Raw genomic sequence first — 14,985 nt, 5'->3', positions numbered from 1 at the left:
GAGCTAGCTTGTTGAGCTATTTGATTCTCTAACATCTTGTTGTGTGTTGCCATTTGATCCACTTTAGATGCTAATTGAGAAATCATTTCTTGTTGACTTTGATGGCTCACAAGAAGAGTTTCAATCATAGATTCCAATCTAGCTGTCTTGTCTAGTTGTGCTTGTTGTGGTAGAGGTGGAGCAGGTACATTTTGAGGTTTAGAAATTCCGTGAGGAGGCCCTCTATTCTGAAAATTGATGTTGTTGATATCCGTAAGGTTCTTGAAAATTCTGATTTTGCCCTTGTCTACCTCCCAAGAGAAATTTGGGTGGTTTCTCCAGTCGGATCATAAGTTGCAGAAAATGGGTTACCACCGGTCTTTGATTGTAGTTCCCACATAATCCACTTGCTCACTTGAAAAATCTTGATTAAGTGCAGAAAAATCTGTGCACAATTGACATTTGCAGCTCAATTTCTAGTGTATTACGGAACCTCCTTTGAAGAATCTACTTTCATACTTAACTTGTCCATCTTCTTTGTCAAAGCATCAAACTTAGCATTAATCATATTCATGGCGTCAAGCTCAAACATACCAGCTGGTTTCTTGATCTCATTCCTCTCACAACTCCATTGGTAGTTGTTATAAGCAATTTTATCAAGAGCAGAAAAAGCTTCATCTTGATTTCTCCATAAGGTCACCTCCGTAAGATGCATCAATTGTACTCCTAATAGTGGTGAAACTCCATTATAAAAGTGTTGAACGAGCATCCACTTAGGAATCCCATGATGTGGACATCTCCTTTGCAAATCCTTGTACCTCTCCCATGCTTCATACAAGCTCTCATCATCTCTAGGTTTAAAAGAAGTCACTCATTTCTCACTTAGCTGTCTTGCTTGGTGGAAAATATTGAGCCAAAAATGCTTGAGAAAGTTCATCCCATGTTGTGATAGAACCCGGTGGCAAAGAATGTAACCACTCTCTAGCTCGGTCCTTCAGAGAAAAAGGAAATAATCTGAGTCGAATTGCATCATCAGAAACTCCATTTATCTTCAACATATCACTGATCTCAAGAAAGTGTGCCAGATGCACATGTGGACTTTCACTTGGATTTCCTCCAAATTGTGCTTGTTGTACCATTTGACAAAGTCTGAGCTTCAATTCAAAATTATTAGCTTCTACCCTTGGTCTTGTGATACTTGGCATGAAATCTCCAATGTTAGGATAGGCATGATCCTTCACAGAGCGGTTGTTATTGTTGTTGTTATTGTTGTCAGCCATTTCTTCTTGTACTTGCTCTTGCTCTTGTGCTCTTTCTTGTTGTTGTTGAGCTTTAATTTCAGCTTTTCTCCTTTTAGATTCTGCTCTTAAAGCCTTTGCTGTCTTCTCTATTTCTGGGTCAAAGAATAGATTGATTTCTTCACTTTTTGACCTTCTCATAAAATAAAGCACCTGAAAAACAAAAATAAACAAAATCTCAAAGTAAAATGGTAAAAAGAAAATAAAATAAAATGCCCAAATTAACCAAACAAACAATCGTTTAATATCAAGCAAAAATCAAATCCCCGGCAACGGCGCCAAAAACTTGGTGTGCGACTTATCCGCAAGTATACGGGTCGTCTCAAGTAATAAAGTGATGAATCAAGTATCGTTCCCACGAGGATTTGCTGTTTGATTACTAAACTATGAATGAAGCGATTATTTGGGCTAATGATTTATGAATAAAAGGTAAATGTAAATGAGCAAGGTAAATTGATTAATCTAATTGAAATGGGTAAAGAGCAAATAAATAAATTCTAAATCTAGCTCGCAATTAAACTGAAATTGACAATGGGTAATTTAAACAAAAGTCTAATTATGGTAAAAGTGATCCCAGAGTTGGGGGTTTATGCATAAATTAATTGGGATTTGTCTTGGGCATTCCAATTTTTAGGGAAAAATAGAGTTTGAAGGAAATTGATTCTAAATCCCTTTAATATCTTTTTCAAGCATATCAAAGTGTATTCTAAAATAACCAAACCTACTTTCGTATGTATTTGATTACTTTAAAACCCATTAAGTTTTGTAACCAATAATTAATTCCTCTTAAAGTCCTAGTTTATTTCTAAATCTAGGTGATTTTAAGTTCCAATCCTTGATTAACTATCAATGACTTTCACCTTCGGTCCTTCAATCAAAGATTAACACAATACCCAATGGGTACCAACATTAGGCAAGTAAATCAAGCACACAAGGAAGGAATCAAAACTCATATTCATATAAAATAAGGAAATACCCAATCCAAATCCACAAATTAATCTAAAACATATTTCCCAACTCTGAAATCTAAAGGAATTACTCACTCATTATGGTATTTACAAGAAATATAGATGGAAGAATAAAGAAAAACATGATAAAAGGACTGAAATGGGAAAACCCAGGTGGAAGAACCAAAGTCTCTGGTTTCTGGAGCTCCAAATGCGTGCAGCAGCTCCTTCTTCCAAGAGAGAATGGCGTCTCCTCTTCTTTCTATTAAATTTTCTTTCCTTTTGTTTTTCCTCCTCTCTTCCTCTTTGTGGCAAAAATAAGGAAAATGATGAATTTATATGGTCCCTAAAAGTTACCCTAAAAGTAAATAAAAGACAAGGAGTGGATAGGAAATGAGGTGTAAAATTATCCAAGTCAGCAGCACTTTCACGTTCTGGGCATTCTGCTTAGGGTTCGGCTTAACCCTAAGCGGCTTCTTAGCAAATTTAGCCTCTGGACGCACTGTCTGCTTAAGGTTAAGCAGACCTTCAGCAAATCTCGGCAGACTTATAGTAAAATGGACTTTTCTGCTCATGCTTGACTTGTGTTGCACCTTAAGCATTGCCGCTTTACCCTGAGCATGACCTTAAGCAAGGTCTCAAGCAAATTTCGGCTGGTTTGCTCTTTCAAGGCTTGATTTCTTCAACTTTCCTCTGTGCTTAAAGAACTCCAAATTTCTTCAAATCACTTCCTAATGCACTCATTGGTCTTCGATTTGCCACAAAATCCTATCAAAAATAACAAAATTACAAAAATCAAATATAAAGTATCTAAAGTTAACAAATAAGCTAAAATAAAGCTAAAAACATAAAATATACTAAAATATAAGGACAAAATGGATGCAAAACTACCCTAAAATGTCTATATGAAATGAGTGTAACACAACTCCATTTTGCTGTGGAGTGTAGCTAGCTGTTAGTTGTCTTTGGATACCAACCTCCTCACAAAAGCTATCAAATTCCTTAGAGAGAAACTCTCCACCACGGTCTGTTCTTAAGATCTTTATTGGCTGCTCACTTTGCTTCTCAATGTATGCTTTGAACTTCTTGAAGACAAAAAAGGCTTATGACTTTTCTTTAAGAAAATAAACCCATGTCATTCGACTAAAATCATCAACAAAGGCCAAGAAATACCTGTTGTTATTGAGGGAATGTGTCTTCATGGGCCCGCAAATATCTGCATGAATTAGTTCTGCAGGTTTTGGGGCTCTCGTTTGGAAAAGAGTCATGATGTTGCTTCCCAACTACACAACTCTCACATACTTCATTTACATCTTTAATCATAGGCAAACCATCAACGTAATTCTGTTCTGACATAAGAATCAGATTTCTGAAATTCAAATGACCATATCTATGATGCCAAAGCCAATTATTATCTACTAATGTTGCCTTCAAAGCATGTTTTTCATCAGGGGTTAGATTATAAGGAAAAATCTTATTTTTGGCCATGGGTACACTCGCAAGCAAAGTTTTCTTGGATTTATCTTTAAACACATAGCAAGTGGAATCCTCAAAAATAAGTGAGTAACCATCCAAAAGAAATTGCCCCACACTTAACAAATTTGAATCCAAATCAGGAACATACAACACGTTTTGAATGCAATTCAAGCCAAGATAGTTCAGCATCACAGTACCTTTTCCTTGTGCAACATGTACAGTTCATCACCCATCGTAATCCTACTAGTCACCGACTCATCCAAATTGGTGAAATGTTTTAAATCACTTGTCATGTGATTACTACAGCCACTATCGATGTACCAAACTGCTGGAGGACATTCTTTGGCAGAAAAACATGCAAGGAAAAGACTTTCAGTTTCATCTTCCTCTTCCTCTTGAGCTATGTTGGCTTGTTTCTCTTTAAGTCTACAAAACCTCTCTAGGTGCCCATATTTCCCACAGTAATAGCACTGTATTTGGCTCCTATTTTCACCTTTGTCAGTGCTTCTAGGCTGCTGGTTGTACCCATTTCCACCTCTGCCAGTGCTGTCATAGAATGGACCACCTCTTATACCTCCTCTTCTCCCACGCGACAAATCTCCACGCCCCTTGTTGAAGTTGCTTTTGCTGCTTGATCCACCAACACCTTTTTCACCTTGTGATAGCTGCATCTTACTGTAAAAAGCATTCTCAATAGAAATATTATCATATCTCTTCATCCTTTCTTCATGAGAGAAAAGAGAACCCTGCAACTCAGCAACAGTTAGTTCTTCCAAGTCTTTTGACTCTTCAATTGCAGCCACAACATGTTCATATTTCTTAGGTAAACTCCTAACAATTTTTTCAATAACCTTCTGCTCACTCAAAATTTCACCACATCTTCTAATTTGATTAACAACATCAATCATGTTAGAAATGTATTCTGACAAAGAGTCTTCATCTTTCATAACAGAACTTTCAAATTTCCTACGAAGAGTTTGAAGTTTAACAGTTACCACTTTTCCAGTACCTTCGTAGATTTTTTGCAATGCATCCCAAGCTTCTTTAGACTTTGTTGCAGCAGCAATGCGAGGGAAAATCGCCTCATCTATAGCTTGTTGGATGAAAAACAAGGCTTTGGCATCTTTCTTTTGAAGGTCTCTGACATTATCAGCTGCCACTCCATCTTCAGTGTAGCCATTTTACACCAAATCCCATAATTCTTGGGATAAAAATAAAGTCTTCATCTTGGTACTCCACACATCATAGTTGCTGCCTTGGAAGACTGGAATTGAAGGTTGCGAGAGGTTAACTCCAGCATGATTGTTGGCCATTTGAAAGTGAACCAGGCTCTGATACCAGAATGTTAAATTTGGGTTGTCTCTGCACCTGTGAGGATGAGGATGAGAGAACAGAACAACAACAAATTGACTATAATTTTAACTCAGGAAATTTATCAAACACTTGGTGTGCAGAAGAAATGAGCAGGTAATCAGCCTAATTTTTATTATACTGATCAACACTTAAATACACGAAGTAGTTCAACAAACTCAGAAAAAATAGGACCCATTATCAGAACTAAATCAGGTCAAAAAAATAGACTAGAAAAATAAGACTCACTTCTACTGACTTATTCAAATGAAATCAAAAAAATAATTTCTGCATTATTTTTTCAACAAGGATAGGGCTACAAAATTCACAATAATTATATATGTTTTCAAAAAGAAAAATTACTTTAGCTGAAGCTCTATCATCATTTATGATAGGTAAGTTGTTCAAGGTTGCAGTTGGAGGGATACAACTGTTGTACGTGAATAATGTGAGCATAGTGAGAGAAATAAATCGCTTCACATCATTGGAGCTTGGAAAACCTGCTTACCTACAAAATGAAAGAGGAGCTTTAGTAGGCAAAGGCCTTAACACTACAAATGGTGGGGTTTGGCATCCTCAGAGAAAGACCGTTGCTCCTCAACTCTGCATGCACAAGGTTAAGGTAATTATTAACCTTTTGAATTTAATTGGAAAGGCTTTAGAGTTACTCTTTTATTCTCCCAGTATCTTCCATGGCGTATCCTCCATCATCTTGGAATCTGATTCAAGAGTTGCCTTGTCATGGACACATAATTTGGATGTAGCCCCATGGCGTTTGTCTTAGACCATAAACTCCATTTGCTCCAAATTATCTGTCTTGCCCAACATATCTTTTTGTCATGTTCTAAGGGAAGCAAACGCCATTGCTGATTTTTTTGCCAAGCAAGGGCTAAATAGATCGGAGGACTTTGTGGCTTTTTTCTAAACCTTCTTCCCTTGTAGCTTGGGAATCTCTGTTGGTTTTTATATGATTTTCTGAGTTCAGGGTTATTGGTTTTCTTTTTTGGGATGATGCTATTATAATCAGTGTTTACTTTGCTGATATTGAAGCAGTCTTAGGTACTGCTATTTTGATTTGGGAGATATTGGCTGTGCTTGTTCGTCTACTTGCTTGGTTGCTTTTCATGTTGCTGCTGCGATGTTCTGAGGAATGTGTTTTTATTGATCTTTCTCATCTGTTTCAGCTCGCTTCTCACTACCTGGTGGTTCAATGCACATTGAGGTTGTTTGGTTTTATTGAATTGTAGCGTATTTTGTTTTTGTTAGTTGTCCAAGGATTGTTGACCTTACTTTATACTTTTTGTCTTGGTTCTTTGGTTTAATTTGTCTTACTGTTTGATTTTGGTTTTGTACCTCTATGTTATACTTTCTATCGCTTCTACTGACTTATTTCAAAATTTTTCACTTAATATTCACCATCTTAAATTGAGCGTGTCAGAGAGGCTTGTTAACTGAATTTTAGTTGAATGACTTACTAAGTTTTTTCTGCATTATTTTATTAATAATATTTTCATTTATAAAAAAAATAAATTAGAGATTTAAAATTATTTGTTATAATAATACTAGTAATATTTAAAGGAAATGGTAAATCTGATGGTAGGGTCTGTTAGTATACTTGTTAAATCATGGGAGAAGATAATTGATGAAGAAGGTGAGGGTGGAGTTGTTGATATAGTGGTGGATGAGCATGTGAGAAACTTTACTTCTTATATATCCTCAAAAATAATATTCGGATCTGATCATCATAAAGGACTAAAAATATTTCCCAAGTGTGAAGCACTTGTCAAGGCTATGGGTATAACTAGGGGTGTGCAAACGGTTGGTTCGGTTCCGAACCGAACCGAACTGATAAAATCGAAAATCGAAAATTAAAAATTTTAAAAACCGAACCGAACCAATTGAGAAGCGAAAACAGAACCGAATCGAACCGATAAATTTTGGTTCGGTTCGGTTTTAAACCGATCAAACCTAAATTTATAAAATTTTATATTTTTAACATTAAATTTAAATAATAAAAAAATTAAAACAAAAAAAATTAGAAATCAAAACTCAAAAATCTAATGGTTCGGTTCGGTTTTCTTTGATTTCGGTTTGTTCGATTCGGTTCGATTCAATTTGATTCGATTTTTTTGATTTCATATATATATATTTAATAATTTCGGTTCGGTTCGATTTTTTCGATTTTTTTATGAAAATAACCGAACCGAACCGAACCGATTAATCGAAATTATCAAAATTATAAACCGAACCGAACCGATTAAATTTTAAAACCGAACCAATTGAATCGAATTAATCGGTTCGATTCGATTTTTCAGTTTAAACCGAAAACTGCTTTCCCCTAGGTATAACCACAACACTTGGGATTCCTTTTGTAAAGTAAGCATGTGCTTCCTTTACAGAAAATTTGAGTTTTAGACTCGTCTACCGTTGACTCAAAACATGTAGTGATGCTACTCGCCTACTTTAATCCGCTTAAAGTATGAGGGTCTATATTGAGTCTCTGTTAGATAGCTTCACCCTTAATTTATAATTAATTGTTTTGTTTGGTTTACATATACAATACTTGTCTTTTTTTTTTCTTTAATTACAAATATTTGTCTTACAATTGTTTATTTTGATCCACATCAATCAATTACACGTCCATACTCATTGTTCTGTTCATGAATAAGATTTCTTTATCAAGCCAAGAAAGAGCAGCAGCTTGCAGTAGCTTGTGCTAGAGCTGTTAGTTAGTGTAAATGTAATCAGAAGTTGTGTTAACTTAATTAGTTAAAAGTTTTTTTTTAGTTACAACTAAGTGACAGCTTAACACTTAAATTTGTTAGTTACCTACTTTGTATATATATACTCTTGCCAAAGTAGAAATGAGATTGACTTACTTTTCCCAACTCCCAACTCCCTTAAAACGTGTTATTAAAGGTTACGAATCGACAACTTATAAACTTAGCATCTCTTCCTTGTTTTGCCGATGTGGGATTTGTCTAGGGTGTTAGACAACCCCCCTTTGCCCAAGATTCCACGCAGAGTAGCTCTGATACCACAAATATAATGGCCCGACCCACTAGTGATATTGTCCACTCTGGACCGAAGCCCTCACGATTTTAAAACGCGTCATTAGGGTTACCAACCGCCAACTTATAAACCTAGCATCTCTAAACCCAGCATCTCTCTCCCGTGTTTTGCCGATATGGATTTGCCTGGGTGTTACATCTTTTGCTTCATCAATGACGGATTCACAAAATTCATCTCATTCCTCTGATTCTGTTGGCACTGTCACTCATGCATATAATCCATCTGAAGATATTTCTTTGCCTTACTATCTTCACCACTCAGAGAATCATAGTTCGGTCATTGTCACGCTTGAGCACACATCAGCTAATTTTGCTTCTCGGAGAAGGTCCTTTCTGCTTGCAATTTCAATTAGGAATAAGCAAGGTTTTCTTGATGGATCTATACCAAAACCCACACCAGAAGATCCTCTTTATCTCTCTTGGGTCTGATGTAACAATCTTTTTGTTGCATGGTTGCTCAAGTCAGTTTCTCCTCCAATTGCTTATATTGTGTTCTACATGGAGGATGCAAAACAAATTTGGGAGAAATTGAATCAAAGATTTTCTCATCTTGACGATTTTAAAATATGTCATCTTCAGTAGCTTTTGTGCACTATTACTCAAGGTACGAAAATTGTAGATGCCTATTTCACTGAATTGAATGGAATTTGGGAAGAGTTGAGAAATTTTCATCCATTTCCACATTGTAGCTATGGTAGCTGTAATCAAGAGTGTTTCAATAAGTTTGTTGAGATTCAACAAAAAGACTATGTATTCAACAAAAAGACTATGTCTTCAAGTTATTGAATGGGTTGAATGAAACGTATCAAGGGCTTAGGTCACAAATTATCCTGATGAAGCCTTTTCCCTCACTTGATCAAGTCTATAATATGGTCTAAAGAGAAGAAACTCAGAGACCTTCGTTGGTTCAATCTCAATCTTTTTCTGAGATGTCTACAATGGCAGTGAAGAGGTGAAAAATGATGTTACATGTTTTCATTGTGGGAAGCCTGAACATTTTAAGGCAAATTGTTATAGGCTAATTGGCTTTCCTCCGGATTTCAAGTTCACTAAGTCTAAAGGGAATGCTGGTGGTTCATCTAATTCTAAGCCTACTTCAGCTTATCAAGTCTTTACCACTAAGGCTATTGCAGAAAGTGTAGCTGATGGTCTGTCTCAAATTACTGTCACCAAGGAGCAAGTTCACAAACTTATGACTCTTTTGAATGATCAAATTCATAGTACCTCAAACTCGAATATTTCTTTTTCACCAATTTCACCCACACCTCAAGTGAATGTTGCAGGTATTAATCCATATATCTTTTCTGCTTCCCCATAATTTATTTCTCATAATTTGGTCCTCCTTGGAGAGTAAACACTAGTGCTACTAATCATATTGTTTGAAATAGTTCCCTGTTTTCTTCTTATAAATCGTTATCTAATGCATTTGTTTCTCTTCCAAGTGGTGTTAAGGTCCCTGTTACTGCGATTGGTCAAGTTTCATTTAATTCATGTCTTACTCTTTATAATGTTTTGCTTGTGCCTTCCTTCAATTTCAATCTCATATCTGTTAGTAAATTGGTTACTACTCAAAAGGTCTGTTTTATATTCATGTCAAACTATTGTGTTGTTCAGGACCTTACCTCCCAGAGGATGATTGGAATTGCCAAACTTAAAGATGGCTTGTTCTTCATGTTACCTCATCATTCTTCAATTGCAAATTCCTGTTCCTCAGTCATTTCTTCAGCTATCTCATTTGATGTCTGGCATCACAGACTTGGACATCCAGCTGATGATAGATTACATGTGTTGCAGCCTTTGTTGTTTTATAGTCCAAATAATTCTTCTTTACCTTATTCTACTTGTCCAAAAGCTAAACAAAAGAGATTACCTTTTCCTAATCATGTATCTAGTCATGTTTATGCTTTTGAACTTGCACACATAGATGTGTGGGGACTATATTCGCAATCTGATATTAATGGAAACCATTATTTCTTGACAATTGTGGATGATTATACCAAATGTGTGTGGACTTTTCTTATGAAGTCAAAATCTAAAGTTTCCTTTATTGTTCCTCAATTTCATTCTTTTGTCCAAACTCAATTTAAAGCTTCCATCAAGAAAATTAGAACAGACAATGGCACTAAATTTTTCCTTCATACTTTCTTTGCTTCTCATGGTATTATACACCAAACTAGTTGTGTTTATACACCATAGCAAAATGGTATTGTTGAACACAAACATCAACATATATTGAATGTTGCTAGGGCATTATTGTTTCATTCTTGTATTCCAATTTGTTTTTGGGGCCCTTCAGTGATGACAGCAACTTTCATAATCAATAGATTACCTATGGCTCAATGCAAGAATAAATCCCCTTTTGAGTTGTTATTTCATAAAATTCCTGCATATACTTTCTTGAGATCTTTTGGTTGTCTATGTTTTGCCTCCAATCTTATGGCACATCGAAGCAAGTTTGATGCAAGGGCTAGGAAGTGTATTATGATTGGCTATCCTGTGGATGTCAAGGGCTATTTGCTTTATGATCTTGATACTAAAACCTGTTTTGTCTTAAGGGATGTTGTGTTTCATGAGTCCATTTTTCCTTTTCAATCCAAGTATTCTTCCTATTTGTCCAACAATATCACTAATGTCTCTAATTTAGTTTTGCCTATTGTTTCACATGTTTTTCCTTCACAATTTCTTCTTTCTTCCTTATCTCAATCTTCTTCTTCTTCTTGTCTTAATTCTCCTGTTTTACATTCTGATTAGTCTTTTTACGCTAGTAGTTCACATACTTCTGTTCCTATTTCCTCTTCTTCTTTGTCTATTGATCCATTACTTATTGATCCATCACCTGCAATCCCTTTGAGAAGAAGTTCTAGACAACGTAAATTACCCACATATCTTCATAATTATCATGTTCATTTGAAGTATTCTCCACATGTCTCATCTACATCATTTAGCACTCTTTATCCTATTCATAAATGAGTGTCCTATGATAATTTGTCACCTCGTTTTAAATCTTTTATTCTCAATGTTACTTCCACTTTTGAACCTCATACATATTACCAAGCAATTCAATTTGATCATTGGAAGGAAGCCATGAAATGTGAACTTGATGCCTTGGAAGCTAACAAAACATGGGTTGTTACTACTCTGCCTGCTAAAGCTAAACCTGTGGAGTGTAAGTGGGTTTATGAAGTTAAATTTAAATCTGATAGTACCATAGAAAGGTACAAGGCTCAGCTTGTTGCTAAGGGTTACACTCAAAGGGCTGGTTTTGATTATCAAGAAACTTTTAGTCCAGTAGCTAAACATGCTACTGTGAGAACCTTTTTTGCTCTTGCTGCTGTCTAAGATTGCTATTTGTCTCAACTTGATGTTAACAATGCTTTCCTTAATGGGGAGCTTCTAAAGGAGGTGTACATGGATATTCCTCAAGGTTATGAGGTTAAGGGGGAGTATTCAGAAAAGTCTAAGTTGGTTTGTAAATTGCAAAAATCATTGTATGGCTTGAAACAAGCTGCAAGGCAGTGGAATCTGAAATTCATAGAGACTTTATTAGAGGAAGGTTTTAGTCAATCAAAATCTGACTATTCTCTATTCACTAAGCAATCAAGTGGTGTTTTTGTGGCATTATTGGTTTATGTTGATGATATAATAATTGGGAGTACTAGTAAATTGTTGATTGATCAACTCAAAATTGCATTGACTTCTTATTTCAAGTTGAAGGATCTTAGTAATCTTCAGTATTTTCTTGGCTTAGAAATTGCTAGATCCTCCAAAGGCATAGTAATTTCTCAAAGAAAATTTGTATTAGAAATGCTTGAGGAGTATGGACTATTGGGTTCCAAGCCAAGTTCTGTTCCTGTGGAAGTTAATTTGAAAATGGTTCATAATGATGAGAATCTGCTTGTTAATCCTACTTGTTATAGACAACTGATTGGGAAACTGATGTATATAACTTTGGCTAGACCTAATATTTCATATGGAGTTCAGGTATTGTCACAATTTATGGATAAGCCTACAGAAGTACATATGGTTGCTGCAAACAACATCCTTAAGTATCTCAAGAACTCACCAGGCCAAGGATTGTTTCTGTCAAAACATTTTGAGTTAAAATCAGTTGCTTTTTCTGACTGTGACTGGGCAGGTTGCAATGAAACTAGAAGGTCTCTAACAGGTTTTTGTGTGCTTTTGGGACAGTCTTTACTCAGTTGGAAATCAAAGAAACAACCCATAGTTTCTAAAAGTTCTGCTGAATCTGAATATAGGTCTATGGCTGCAACAAGTTCTGAAATTCTATAGTTGATTGCTTTGCTAGCAGATTTTGGAGTTAAGATTCCTCAACCAATAGAATTGTTTACAGATAGCATCTCAGCAATTCATATAGCAAAGAACCCTGTATTTCATGAGAGAACTAAGCATATAGAGATTGATTGTCATTTTATAAGGGAAAAGGTGTTGCAAGGGATAATTAAACCAGGGTATTTAAATACTACAGAACAGGTTGCTGATATCTTTACTAAAGCTTTACATCCAGCTCAGTTCAGACATCTTTTGAGCAAGTTGAACTTATCTGATATCTATGTTCAACTTGAGGGGGAGTATCAAGCCAAGGAAGAGCAGCAGCTTGTAGTAGCTTGTACTAGAGCTATTAGTTAGTGTAAATGTAATTAGAAGTTGTGTTAACTTAATTAGTTAAAAGTTTTTTTTTTAGTTGCAACTAAGTGACAGCTCAGCACTTAAATTTGTTAGTTACCTATATACTCTTGCCAAAGTAGAAATGAGATTGACTTACTTTTCCCAACTCCCTTTCTTCTGTAACATTCTTCCCATAGAAAGAAATAGAAAATCATGGGGATTAGCAAAAGAGAACCATGGGATCATTATGGACATAGCTAAGGAGAGAACTAGATCTACATCTCATCAGGACTTATTACAAGCTATCCTTGAAGGTTCCATGAATGGTGAACTTGGGACGTTAACAGAAGGTGAGTTAATTATTGACAATTGCAAAAATATGTTCCTTGGTGGATACCTACCCCCTGCTCTTGCAGCAATTTGGGGTTTAATGTTGCTAGCTTCACATCCTGAGTGGCAAGATCGTGCACATTCTAAGGTTTTAGAGGTTTACGAGGGACAAATACAGCTCCTAGATTTCAATATGCTCAGCAAGATGAAAGTGGTATATATTTACATACATAAGTTGATATCAATTGAAAAGTTGTACTTTATCAGGATTTAACTGATTTGTGTTTTTATGCAGTTAAAAATGGTGATCCAAGAAGTTTTGCGGCTTTATCCAGGGGTGACATTGGCGACAAGGGAGGCTGCAAGATGTGAAGCGCGGTGATTTGCAGGTTCCAAAAGGTATGGGCATTTGGATTTGGCTGCTATCATTGCATCGTGATCCAGAGCTTTGGGGACCTGATGCTGACATGTTTAGTCCTGAGAGGTTTATAAATGGAGTTATAGGAGCTTGCAAAATCTTCACAAGCCTATATACCTTTTGGCTTGGGAGCTCGAGTGTGTCCTGGACAGAATTTGGCTTTGATAGAATTGAAGGTGTTGTTTGTTGTCATACTCTCCAATTTCAAGCTTACAATCTCTCCAAACTACCAACACTCGCCTACTTATGGTCTGCTTTTGGAGCCCGAGCATTGTGTGAATCTCCTTATTCAAAAGATATGACTGCTTTGCCTAAGTTTGCATAGTATGTGGTAGACTAGGATCAATAAAGAAGTTGTAATAAAGAAGTATTTGGAATAAAAATAATTTAAAAGTAAAAGCTATCATGTTTAGATTAAGAGTAATTCACCCATAAATAAAAGTAATTCTCACTTGGGAATTGAAATATTTGCATCCTTTCTAACATTTGAATGGATTTTTTTTAAATGTATATTATTAGATAAAATATTATAACCCAAAAAAAAATTAGCATAACACATCATCCTAAACCAAGTAAAGCAAACTTTCCTTTAACATATACTCAATCAAGATGTGGCATCTAATTGGAAAAAGTCTAAAGAAGATTAATCAAGAGATCAAACTAATTACTGACAACACAAATCCTCCAAGAATGAAAAACTTCATATGCTAGCAATATTACAAAAGCTAAGAAGTTCAACTAATAAAATGGACCAGTTGCGAAGAGTGTGAGGAACTAATGGTATAAAGATATCCTCGCAAAGCTTAGATCGACTGTTGTTGTTGCTGCTACTTCAATATAGAAACAAAAGATATCAGAAGACAACTTAATACGAAGGCTATAAATTCAACTCTCTATTGACAACTCATTTAACAAGAGAATCCACTAATACATCTACTTTACATTCTCACAAAACATCGGAAAAGACAAGCGGAAGAGATGCCAAGGCATTTAGGAAGTGTTTGATTCAGTTATTTGATGCAGGTGTTAGTTGAACCTAAGTGTTTGGTAAATCTTTAAAATTTTAGCCGTTAGCTGATAACTGATACAGAGCTGATAGGATATCAAATTGTAGCTATTTATATCAACTCTAAAATTGGAGCTGTTTCCAAAATGCTATATATTTATGTAATTATTTGACAATAATAACTCTTTATTTTATTTATCTTTGCTCTATAAATATGGAAAAAGTGGCCTTGAAATCATAAATTTTATAGACAGATTTCTAAGCAATTTTAAATTTTTTGGAGCACTTTACTTCTTCAATATAAGAATATATTATACTATTTAATTACATAAAAATAATTTTTATACAGGTAGCAATTATTATTCATTAGAAATATTAAATCTCGTAATTTAATATTGACAAACAATAATAAAATAAATAATAAATAAATGACATAATATAATAAATTTATAATTATATATTTATTTAATAATAAAATAAATAA

The 14,985-nt window shown here is 35.2% G+C and overlaps 2 protein-coding genes and 1 non-coding gene across 5 annotated transcripts; 2 read left to right on the top strand and 1 right to left on the bottom strand.

The window, feature by feature from the left end:
• Positions 1–758: 758 nt before the first annotated feature.
• Positions 759–862, top strand: LOC131169488 (small nucleolar RNA R71). Its single transcript, XR_009140431.1, has one exon. It is a non-coding gene; the product is annotated as a small nucleolar RNA R71 (small nucleolar RNA).
• Positions 863–3,888: 3,026 nt separating this feature from the next.
• Positions 3,889–5,013, bottom strand: LOC110651669 (uncharacterized). Its single transcript, XM_058154359.1, has 2 exons — positions 4,935–5,013; positions 3,889–4,865 (listed from the first exon to the last, which is right to left on the bottom strand). The coding sequence occupies exons 1-2, from the start codon at positions 5,011–5,013 to the stop codon at positions 3,889–3,891; spliced, it is 1,056 nt and encodes a 351-aa protein (XP_058010342.1).
• A 51-nt stretch (positions 5,014–5,064) lies between these two features.
• Positions 5,065–13,910, top strand: LOC110644439 (cytochrome P450 714C2-like). Of its 3 annotated transcripts, none has more exons than XM_021797209.2 (2): positions 5,065–5,672; positions 13,373–13,910. In XM_021797209.2, the coding sequence occupies exons 1-2, from the start codon at positions 5,391–5,393 to the stop codon at positions 13,457–13,459; spliced, it is 369 nt and encodes a 122-aa protein (XP_021652901.2). In that variant the 5' UTR covers positions 5,065–5,390; the 3' UTR covers positions 13,460–13,910. The 3 variants fall into 3 exon arrangements, 2 of the variants coding, with proteins under 2 accessions (XP_021652901.2, XP_057999547.1); XR_009147494.1 differs by lacking the exon at positions 13,373–13,910 and adding an exon at positions 6,104–6,277 and having other exon boundaries at positions 5,554–5,672; XM_058143564.1 differs by lacking the exon at positions 5,065–5,672 and adding an exon at positions 12,861–13,291.
• The last annotated feature ends 1,075 nt before the right edge of the window (positions 13,911–14,985 follow it).

This window comes from Hevea brasiliensis, chromosome 1, assembly GCF_030052815.1.
Source record: "Hevea brasiliensis isolate MT/VB/25A 57/8 chromosome 1, ASM3005281v1, whole genome shotgun sequence".
NCBI classification, from domain to species: Eukaryota; Viridiplantae; Streptophyta; class Magnoliopsida; order Malpighiales; family Euphorbiaceae; genus Hevea; species Hevea brasiliensis.
This window is presented reverse-complemented; position numbering and strand designations above follow the sequence as displayed.